We start from the raw sequence: 11047 nt of genomic DNA, 5'->3' as shown, positions 1-11047 counted from the left end.
ATGAATCTGATGGTTTTGTGCTGCCTGAAGAGGGAAATGCTGGATGATTTGAGGGGGTTTGGTTTCAGATATCCCTAAAATATTTGTTATCTTTGAATGCTCAGAGATGCTTCCTATGCCTTTTTTTTTTTTTTTTTTTTTTTTGAAAAAGTTTCAGATATCCCTAAAATATTTGTTATCTTTGAATGCTCAGAGATGCTTCCTATGCCTTTTTTTTTTTTTTTTTTCTTTAGGAAAAATCACAATGAAGCTAATTAGTGTTGTATAGGAGGTCACTTTCAGGATTAAATGCTTCCTTAACCATGTTCAATAGGTATTGTAACAGGGATTTTGATGATGAAAAAATCCTTATACAGCATCAAAAAGCAAAGCACTTTAAATGCCATATATGTCATAAGAAACTGTACACAGGACCTGGGTTAGCTATACATTGCATGCAGGTAAGATGCTTCAGATTACACAACCTTTTCTTAATGGTATCAAAAATGGGAATTAATACTGAACTTAAAAAGGTGGGAGGGTTGGGGGCTTCCAGAGTCTGAAATACTGACAAGAAAAAGGCAGTAGTGGTCTCTTTGTGAAACAGGAGTCCTGCTCTGTCAGCAGTCATATGGTCAGTGTGCGGTGGAGGTCTCTCTTGCCATTTTTGGGGTATAGAAGGAGTGAGGGAGTTGTATAGTCTTGGAGTTCGGAAGACAAATTCATATAAACTGGTTTTAGAAGCTAATATTAGTTAACAGTGATTCAGAAGCCCATATTCAGAAAATACTTGGCTGGAAAAATTCTTCCCATTAAACTGGCTGAAGAACACATAAAATCTAACCTGAATTGTATTCAGGAGGAATATTTTCTTTTTCTTCAGGTACATAAAGAAACAATAGATGCTGTTCCAAATGCTATTCCTGGAAGAACGGACATTGAACTGGAAATTTATGGCATGGAGGGCATTCCAGAGAAAGATATGGAGGAACGGAGGAGGTTACTTGAACAAAAAACTCAGGGTAGTGTAATCTAGTTGATTGTCTGTTATTTCCCTTGTCTGTTCTTACTGATAGGAAGCTGTGGGATAGTGGTCTCTCTTCTCAGAAGAGTAAGGGCTGGGTTTAATGCATTCTGCACTGCAGCTCTAGACGTGTGCCAGTCACATAGAAGGTTGAGGGAGACTTTCCTTATTCAGAGGTAGCTGCATGCCAGTGCGCTTATAACAATTACCTAATGAATATGGGGATAGTGGGTTTTATTTTTGAAGTAAGGGGAGAGAAGGCCAGGGGTGGTACAAGCCTGGTGGTGCCTTGGGCACCTAGATCTCTTTGCTGTTTAAGTATAGCTGTCTTTGAACTGCTTTGGTTTATTCTGGAGACGGCATGAGGCTGACATGGAGACAGACCCCAGTTTATGCTGAGGGTCATTACAGAGTGATTATTTATCTTTATTATTTGTATGTACAGTTAGGCTCACATAGTAGGTTTTTTTGTAATTCTATGAATTTTTGGGCATGCTTCATTCCAGCTAAAATACCCCAGGTAAAATGAGTTTCCTAGAGTATCATTTGCCTTCAGTCTGACTATATACACTGTACTCCTCAGCAGAAAGCCAGAAAAAGAAACAACAGGATGATTCTGATGAGTATGAAGATGATGAATCTGCTGCTTCAACTTCATTTCAACCCCAGCAAGTTCAGCCGCAGCAGGGGTACATTCCCCCGATGGCGCAGCCAGGTTTGCCTCCTGTGCCGGGTGCGCCAGGGATGCCTCCAGGTGAGATGGTGCTTTAAGATCGTTTCTGAAAAAGTGTGGAAACACAAATTGCAGTGTAAATGCTGGAAGAATAATCTGTCCTTTCTAACACTGGGGGTTGGAGATCCCAAAATAGTTTGAGGTGCATATAAGCAGATTCTTCATTTTCTTCCGTGACTCTGTGTGTACGCACACTTTTTACTCTGCGAAGTAAAGTACTTAATGCTTACAGATTGAAGGAGATTAGTACTTTAGCCTCAAGTCTACCCATGATATTTATTTGTGGCGTTTTGGAAACAGGGCAGAAAGGCCAGCACGTATCTAGAGCCTGCTGTCACAGAGCAGGCAGTTTATACACAGGCCACAAATATATATTGAGGGAAGAATTTTGATCAGTGACAGTGAGTGAAAACTGGTGTATTCTCATCATTTTCTGTAATGAGGCATGTTCTTTGGAGACTACTAAAACAATTACAGTCTTGAGGGCTGAGAACAATGAATCAAAGTCAGATTTGCAGATAACCTTTTACGTTGCAGTGTTTTTAAGCAGTGTTATTTCAAAAAGTAATCTTGTGGAGCTTCCTGTAAAGCATTTATCTGGTCTGAATTTATTAGATGGGATTTGTTAGTGACTATGCTGTCAAAGTTGCTTAATTTTTTTTTTTTTAAGGTATACCACCATTAATGGCAGGTGTTCCACCTATGATGCCTGGAATGCCTCCAGTGATGCCTGGGATGCCACCTGGGTGAGTAGCAAGAAAGACTTAATATTACATGTTCATACTGTGCTTTTTAAGCTGTCACAGAAAAGCTAAAGCTAATTACCAAAATGTATGCAAGAACCTGTGAACTCTTTAACCTTAAGACTAACCAAAGAACTGGATGGCTGTAAACCAACATTAAAAATATGACCAAACTCTGAGTTTGTGTATAAAGTATGTTGCCTTTCTCCTAACTTCGCTGAGTAGTAGTATAATAATGTAAAGTTGTGTTGTGTTGGTTTAGAGCCTTCTGTGAACCACTGTTCTGTTGTGTGCTGCACATATGTTGTGCATTTGGTTATCAGTCATCAGCCTAACAGGAAAAAAATGCTGGATAGCTTAAACTTTTCTCATAATTTGGGCAAAAGTAAGATGATGGTTTTTATGCTTGTTTGGGGTTGACACCGTACCCTATCACAATGTATTTGTAAAATCACAGTTAGATTTTTGATTTTGTCATAAATTTTCACAGATTACATCAACAGAGAAAATACATGCAGTCATTTTGTGGTGGAAACATGTAAGCATCTCATTAATGTAATTCTAGGTACATTCATGCCATTTAATGTCATGTTTTTGATAAGCTTGAAATTGTCTTACTGAGAACCTGAATATTGCCTGAGAATTTGGGGGAAATGTCTAGATAGGTTTTGTTACTGTATAATATCTGAAATTTTTATGCTTTATCTAAATAAATATTACAAAGCTATATGTTATGAGCAAAGCATTCTACAAAATGCTAAAATAGACCTTTCAGGACTTAGAACCTCTCTCAAACCAGAGCGCAACTCTATCTGCTTGGTGCTTTCTATACAGAATATACTGCAGGGACTTGTTTCTAAGTTCTGAAGTTCACTGGGGTGAAAGGTTGCTCTCTTCTGAAACATAAATGTTGTTTTAACTATCCTTGAATTTTAAAATCGTCATAGTGGAACACCTTGTGGATGCTTATTGTAACTGAAGCTTTTCTGGGTGGAAATAGAAGAGAATTTTATTAGGCTTCCTGGTGCTTAGTCCTTAAACTCTTTGTTAACTTCAGGTGACTGTAAGGTCATCTAGTAAAAGATACAGATTAATTTGCCGAAAATTCACTGCGGTTCCGTTTTGGTGAAATTTTAGGGAGGAGGGAGTGGTGTTACATTGTGCTTTTACCTAGTTTCATCTGAAGTTTTGCTTACTTAACCAGATGACTCTTTCTTTAAAAATGAACAAAGAGGAATTTGGACCTAGGAAGCAACTTTGGTTCTAGTGTGACACTAGTTCTAGCGTTATCCCTGCAGTTTCTCAAAGTCATCTTTCTGGTGACAGCAGTCAGTGAGCATCCAGCACTTTTTGGGGCTAACAGAGTGTCAAAAATGCATGGCAAGGCTATCTGCCTTCTCCAGCTGTTGACCCAGAAAAGGGGTGCTGTGTTCCCAGTCGTTACTGCTGCTGCATCGGGTGTTCCTTTGATAGCAGTGGCAGACAAGCTGAGAACAAAAATGAGATGGAGTAGCAATTTGCTTTGCAGAACGAGTGCTCATCTGTTTATAATTTGTTTCCATTTTGAAACAGCAGTGGTGAAGGTGTCTTGACTTTGTCATACAAATAAGAAGTGGCTTCTTGGTGGGCTTTCAGTATGCGCTTGGCTGCTCTGTATCTGCTTGTCTTGCTAACTAAAGCAATAATCACGCCTCTGTTTTGTTTCCCTAACCCAACTTTGTGTCTGAAAGAGTTTAAGGAAACTTACACTTGGCTCCCTGTAAAGGAATCTTACTCATCTATAGCTTCGCCAACACTAGTGTTGTAGCCCGCTTCTTTTTTTTATCAATGTGCAGCTCTGTGCAGGAGGAAGTTGCATATATTAAGGGTTGTATGTATGGTTTAGATGGGGAATGTGTTAATTTGTAGTGTGATTTAGTAGATGAGGATAAAAAGAGTTATTTAGGTGCCACATTTCTATTAAGAAATACAGATCAATTCTTTTCTCCAGGTATCAGTAGCAAGAAAAAAAAAACCCCACAAACACCAAACTTGTTGTCAATATGAAGGAAAAATATGCCATGATAAGAGCTTCAGAACTTGTTACTCCATTTAGTTTGGTGGTTTGGTTTTTTTTTTCTTGTGAAAAACATTTCTAACTGTGGAATCAGCTGTTTTTGAATTACCTTTGAGATCTTTTGAAATTATTTACTGTAATTTTTTTTTTAGTCTAATACAGGTATGTGCCAGTTGTCTTAACAGTTAATCGTGAGTGTTCATACCAGTGCTCATTTTCTGTTTAATAGGATGATGCCAATGGGTGGAATGATGCCTCCTGGGCCAGGAATACCACCTCTCATGCCTGGTATGCCTCCAGGTAGGTCAGGTTATTGAACTCATACTGTGGCAAGAGTTAAATTTTACTTATTTCCACTGAGTTTAGGATATATATAAAATATACACAGACTTATACCAGCACCTTGGCATGGATTGATTGCCGCAAAAGCCACTCTTGTACACAAGTGAAGGGGTTGATTTATGGCTTTTGATTATAAATAATTATTTGTGAAGGTAAAGTACAGAATATAGTTTTCTTATTGCCCTTTCTCCGGCTTCTGTGTTGCTTAGTCTCTCTTCATCCCTATTTTAATGTGTATGGCTGCAGCTGGAAAATCATAAGGATTGAAAAGGTTGTGGGAAATGAGAAATAATGTTGATGATATACTCAAATAGGAAACCTGCTGTGTGAGGAAACTAACGGGAATTCTGGTCTTTTAACATAGCAAGAAGGGGTGTTTCTCGAGTTTGTGCAGTTCTTAGGCAGCCTTTTCAGGCTGTTCCATGTGACCAGCAGCTATGTGTGATGGCTTGAGATTTGCTGGTTTGCCTGTATTTCTCACTGGAGGAGGAGACAAGCCACTAGGACAGTTACAGCCTAGTTATCCTGCATGACAACATGATGGAACCCATGTGAGCTGTTAACTTCCCATCTCTGAACCTCTCCTAGAGCCCTGCATGTACAAAGTACATGTATTATGATGACAGACTACAAAACATAGCCTTGCGTCCCTGTTCTGCTGTGCTAAAGACCCACAGCAAAGCTGATCTGTGCCGTAGTTCTGATCCTGTTCATAATGGCTGCATCTTCTGGGTTTTGTGACAGTCATCTCCGCATGCTTGGCCGCATAGGGACAGTGTGTTGGAAACAGTTACTGCATTAACCGCATTGATTTATTGAGAGCATGAATTTTGTCATCACTGAAGCCCTAGTAGAGAACACAATTCAGTATTGCTCTGAAATGTTTGTTCTCTAAAGGCATATTCTTCCTTCCTTCAGCCTGATTTGTTAGTGATTCTTTGTCGTGTGTAGGTATGCCACCGCCTGTTGGTCCTCGTCCTGGGATGCCTCCAATGACACAAGCACAGCCTGTTACAGCACCGGGCATTCTTAACAGACCCCCAGCTCCTGCAGCAGCAGCACCTACCCCCCAGCCTCCAGTTACTAAACCACTCTTCCCAAGTGCAGGGCAGGTAAGGTATCTTACAGCCTGCAATTTATTGTTCTGTTCTTAAAAATCCTGCTCTGTCAACAGTGTCTGCTCTTTACTGAGGAGGCACAAGAAAAATGACTGGTTAAGTTTCCTGCTTGCACTGATTCTTAATACAGTGTAGCACTTGAATGAATTTTAAAGGATTCTTTTGTTTGTCTTATAACAGCCATGAAACCAGACAGAAGTTCTGTAAGCACCTGGGGAAGAAAGGAGTAGGCAAAACACTGCTTTCTTTAATCCCTTTAATTTGTCTTTTAAAAGGTGCTTTGGGTGGTTGAAGGAATGTGTTAGCTACAGGAATCTGATTGCATAGAACTTTACCTACAGTTTCCAAAGTAAAAATCTTGACATGACTTACTCTCTCCTTTTCATAATGGGCTTTCTACCAATAGATGGACAAGTTTACTCTGTAGACTTGTTAAACGCTTAAACATTGCCTGAATTAGGATCTTTTTTTACTTTAAAAAGTTGAGGAGTAAGTTAGGGTAATAATTCATTTAAGTGTTTTGGGGAGGGAAGTGGGGAACTGATAGTGGCTTGTGACCTCTATCCTTTAATTGCTTTTGTTGTGTATAAGTCCTGAAGTTTTTACTTGCTTTCAAGTGTGTTGCAGAAACCTTCATAATGTACTATTTGCATTTGGACTTCTACAGGGAAGATACTTGTTTACAAAAACACAGTTCTTTCATAAGAAAGGACTTAGCATAAGAAATCCTTTCATCTGGATACTTTCCACCCATTTGCTTGGAGACTTTTCACCGTTTCCTTTCTTTTATGCTACAGATGGGGACACCTGTCACAAGCTCAAGTGCAGCTTCCTCCAATTCAGAAAGTCTGTCAGCGTCTTCTAACGCTCTGTTTCCTAGCACAGCACAAGTACGCAGGAAGTCACAGTTAAAACCAAATCGCTTTGCAACTTAACCCTTTGGACCGTTCTGTAAAATCTAAAATTGACTAAACATCTTCAGATAATTTCTGTTACATTCCTGATTATGTTTAGCTGGTAAAACTGCAGAGTCCTCGATTGAGTTGCACCTTACGAGAAACAAGCATGTCAAAGTGCCCAATTCTTAGTGTGAAAGAATGAACTGTTACATCCTGGTTCTAAAGGGTTAAAAAAGCATGAAAGCAGTTAAATGCATTTTAGTGGGCAGTGGTTAGCTTGATGCATGATGAAGGCTTTTTAGTTTATGTTGTTTCATATGGTGCATCATGATGTAGGGAATTTTGTGATTTACGTGACGTGCAGAAAATGGAAATGTTTTGATGGGAGATCTGAAGTAATTGTGAATGCCCAGTGACTAGAAACAAAAGCATTCTCTCATAACTGAATCTTGCTTTGGACATTGCTGCGTCTTCATAGAAAGCTTGGTAAAGCAAACTTCCATTGTCCTAACAGTTTTAATTTAAGAAAAAAGTAGGAAAGATGAGATGCTGGAATCTGTAGTGGACTCATATCTATCTGCCTGCATTTGATTCTTCATCACAAGTGAGATTAAAGGTCTAGAGAGAGACGTAGTACTTTGAAAATATTGCAGTCTTTTTATAGAGAGAACACTTAAAACAAAAGCTGTGACACAGTAGACCTTTATCTTAAATATTGAATTAAACTATTTCTTAAATACCTGATTTTAATGAGCACTAACACTTTGACCTGTACTCTAAGCTAATGGTTGCTAAAGTACGCTAATAGTTTAGTGAGACAACAATGAACTTGCACTTACAGGGTTTTAACAAAACAGAGTCAGGAAAGGTTTAGATGTTTCAAATGTTGTATTTGAATAAAAATTTTGATAGCGGGGTGGGGTTTTTTTGTTGTTGTCATTCCTTTTTCTAGTTGTGGCTTTTGACCTGCGAATGTTAGACTTTCCAGTGTGTTTGTCTCTATGTGTATATACTGGGTTTTATTTTGTCTTGTTTTCAGTTGCTCTAGTATGCAGTAAGGCTGAACTTTACTTTTGTCAGGCTTGTTGTAATTGTGTAACTTGCTGGAAGGTTTCAGAGGTATAGCAGACATCATTTAAGTTTTCTTACTCTTTGCAAAATAAATAGTGACCTATCTCTGTGTTTCGCAGGCTGCAGCAGCTGTTCCAGGTCCAGTTGGTACTGATTTCAAACCTTTGAATTCTACACCTGCAACAACAACCGAACCCCCCAAACCTACATTCCCTGCCTACACACAGTCTACAGCCTCAACCACTAGCACGACAAACAGTACTGCAGCTAAACCAGCTACATCTATAACAAGTAAGCCTGCTACCCTCACAACAACCAGTGCAACCAGTAAGTTGATCCATCCAGATGAGGATATATCACTGGTAAGTTAAAATATTTTTATTGTCTTACTGAATAATGCAATTTATGCTGGTATGGCTGATTAAATAGAATTTCTTCTGTGCTCTGCATTTGACTGTTTTAATAAAGGTGAGAGTGCAAACTGCAAAATTAATGTAACAGAACTATGCAGCGAGAAAACTCCCTCAGTTATAAAGTGATGACTGGTATATTGCTGCAAATCTAAGCCTTATTTTTGTGGTGATGGGAAATTATTCAACCGAAAATGTAATTTGAACTTCTGTGTGTGACTTAAGCTTGAAGTTAAATATAGCTAATGAGGGTAGGACAAAAGATTTAACAGTTTGAGGTGGTCTTGGTGCTCTTACAATCAGAAACAGAGAACTTACGAGTAAAACCGATGAACCTTAATTTCAGGCATCTGTAGATTTGCGTTTGGCTTTCTTCAGCTGAGGCAGGGGAAGAATTTGTGTTGTGTGCAAAATGCTAGGTTGGCCAGTATTCAGACAGTAACTGAAGGAAGGGAGAAAATCCAAATGCTACTGAGTTAAGGTTACTAGTAGCAGGTAGTTGACATAGTTCAGAACCTGTAATCTGGTATTGATCTCCTTTGTTACACTTTTACTTTGGTTTTGGTGAATTTTAGTCTTACAGTGTGTTATGATTGTCTGTTCCTGGTTTTAGGAAGAGAGAAGGGCACAGTTGCCTAAATATCAGCGTAATCTTCCTAGACCAGGACAAGCTTCCTTGGGTAATCCACCAGTTGGACCAATTGGAGGTATGATGCCACCACAGCCAGGAATTCCTCCACAGCAACAAGGAATGAGACCTCCCATGCCACCTCATGGTAATCATAAGTCTCCTAGCTTTCCTTTCTTGAAAAGATTTGTCTTAGCTCTAAGTTTTTTTAAAACTCAGAGTGGCATATACTGGGTGTGTGAAGCTTTTCACAGAATGCAATTTCTGCCCTTTATATATATATAAAATTCTTTTGCATCTTCAATGTTCTGTTTATAGGTCAGTATGGTGCTCATCACCAGGGCATGCCAGGGTATCTTCCTGGAGCGATGCCTCCGTATGGTCAGGGACCTCCGATGGTGCCCCCTTACCAAAGTGGACCTCCTCGGCCTCCAATGGGAATGAGACCTCCAGTAATGTCGCAAGGTGGCCGCTACTGATGCTACTACACACGCTATAATAGGTTTGGAGATTAAACCTTTTCTCATCTTGTGCTGTTAATATAGCCGAGCTTCCGTCAATTAAGGCTTCATTGTGACTTTAAAAAATAAGTATCTTCCCACATGCAAGGAGCTATTGGACATTCTTATTTTACACGGGAAAAATTATTTGGAATAATAGGAACTTTTCCTGATGTTGCAATTTATACTGTATGGCTTCTTTTTCATGTTTCATCTAGGTTTTTAGAAGTGAAGTATAGTAAATATGGTTCGTTAAATTGTGAAGGCGCTGGAATTACATGAACATACCACCTTAAAGGCAAGTTCTGTAACATTACGTTGCTATTTGTGAAATGATGCCTTCACAGCACTTCAAGTGCTGTTGGACTTCATGTCCCCAACATAGTTTGGTGAGGGCTGTAACTGTTCCCAACTACTTGTACATTTAAGTCTGAACTTGTAACAATATTTAATGTATTTAGAGTTCCTCCTGTTCCAGGGTTAAAGTAAACTGACCCACTAAGGTCGTGTGACTTTTCTGTACCGTTATAAACTTCATTGTAATAAAAGAAGAGAAAAATTTATATGCCTTTTCATTCATGACCAGCTGTGGACAACTGCCTGAAAGGTTTGTACAGATGCATGCTGTGGTAGCTATTGGTGTACTGAACACAATTATTGGTGCTGTTTTGTTAAAGTTTCAGTTCTTTTCTAAGATAAGTCATTCCTTAGCTGCACGTCTGAGTAGACAAAGACCTGTACACTTATTAACAGACTCCGCAAAATGAGGCTGCAGGAGGCACATCCTAACTACTGGTTGTAACTTCTCTTAATGCATATGTTTGTTTATTTGTGCTTTCTCGTCCTCAATAAATTTTAATAGACTTCTAGTCCTGGCACTTACTTGTAGGATGTAAAATGATTGCTCTGAGATGCATCCTAGTGCCAGACGTGTCCTGTTAGTTCACTCTCCGACTGACTCTTCTTTATGTGCAAATGCATATGAATTTCAGAAGCCTTTTAGATGAAGATTTCTAGAAGCTTAGGTGCATGTCACATGGGTGAGTGACTTCCAGTTGATGTTGTATTGAAGTTGACCTGCAAAAGAGAAAAAGTAGATTCATCTTCTCAGTGTATAAAAAAGGCAAAGAGACAAGAGTAATTAAGATGTTACAGGCTGTTTATTTGCTTCAGATAACTCAGAATTTCAAATCCCAACAGTCTAAACAATGGACTGTCTGTTGCGTGCTATGCTCTTGGCTGAGTTTCTTGAGCTGTTTAATGGAAGTGCCTAGAGTAAGAGACTCTCTTATCAGTTCTACTAGTTGCAGTTGTCAGAGAGAAGGCTTCCCCATATGAATGAGTCATTTGTCTGCTTAAAGAGTAAGAAATTGCTGTCAGGGTCGTAATTCTCTGAATGGCTAACACCACTGTGTTAGTGTGCTGTACTTCTGATGAGAATGAAGATGTATAGGGAAACTATTTGGTGGGGAGTGAGAGCTTCCCTGGCCTCTTTACAACAGAGGAGAAAAGGAGTGGTGGATTTTCCATTTGCAGGTCAACTT

At 39.2% G+C, this 11047-nt stretch overlaps 1 protein-coding gene across 1 annotated transcript; it reads left to right on the top strand.

Annotated features, from left to right (window-relative positions):
• Positions 1-319: 319 nt before the first annotated feature.
• On the top strand, positions 320-10381 carry ZNF207 (zinc finger protein 207). The gene is made up of 12 exons (XM_010140710.1): positions 320-440; positions 863-1001; positions 1587-1757; positions 2407-2482; positions 2970-3017; positions 4765-4835; positions 5829-5989; positions 6793-6885; positions 8085-8327; positions 8989-9151; positions 9322-9505; positions 9722-10381. The coding sequence occupies exons 1-11, from the start codon at positions 435-437 to the stop codon at positions 9480-9482; spliced, it is 1332 nt and encodes a 443-aa protein (XP_010139012.1). The 5' UTR covers positions 320-434; the 3' UTR covers positions 9483-9505; positions 9722-10381.
• Positions 10382-11047: the final 666 nt, after the last annotated feature.

The sequence above is a fragment of the Buceros rhinoceros genome, unplaced genomic scaffold (assembly GCF_000710305.1).
Source record: "Buceros rhinoceros silvestris isolate BGI_N320 unplaced genomic scaffold, ASM71030v1 scaffold19777, whole genome shotgun sequence".
Classification (NCBI taxonomy): domain Eukaryota; kingdom Metazoa; phylum Chordata; class Aves; order Bucerotiformes; family Bucerotidae; genus Buceros; species Buceros rhinoceros.
The sequence above is the reverse complement of the archived record's forward strand: the minus strand, read 5'-3'. Positions and strand labels throughout refer to the sequence as shown.

Coding starts and splice junctions, on each gene's coding strand:
- ZNF207 (XM_010140710.1), top strand. Junction 4,836..5,828: donor CATGCCTGGTATGCCTCCAG/GTAGGTCAGGTT, acceptor TGTCGTGTGTAG/GTATGCCACCGCCTGTTGGT. Junction 8,328..8,988: donor CAGATGAGGATATATCACTG/GTAAGTTAAAAT, acceptor TCCTGGTTTTAG/GAAGAGAGAAGGGCACAGTT.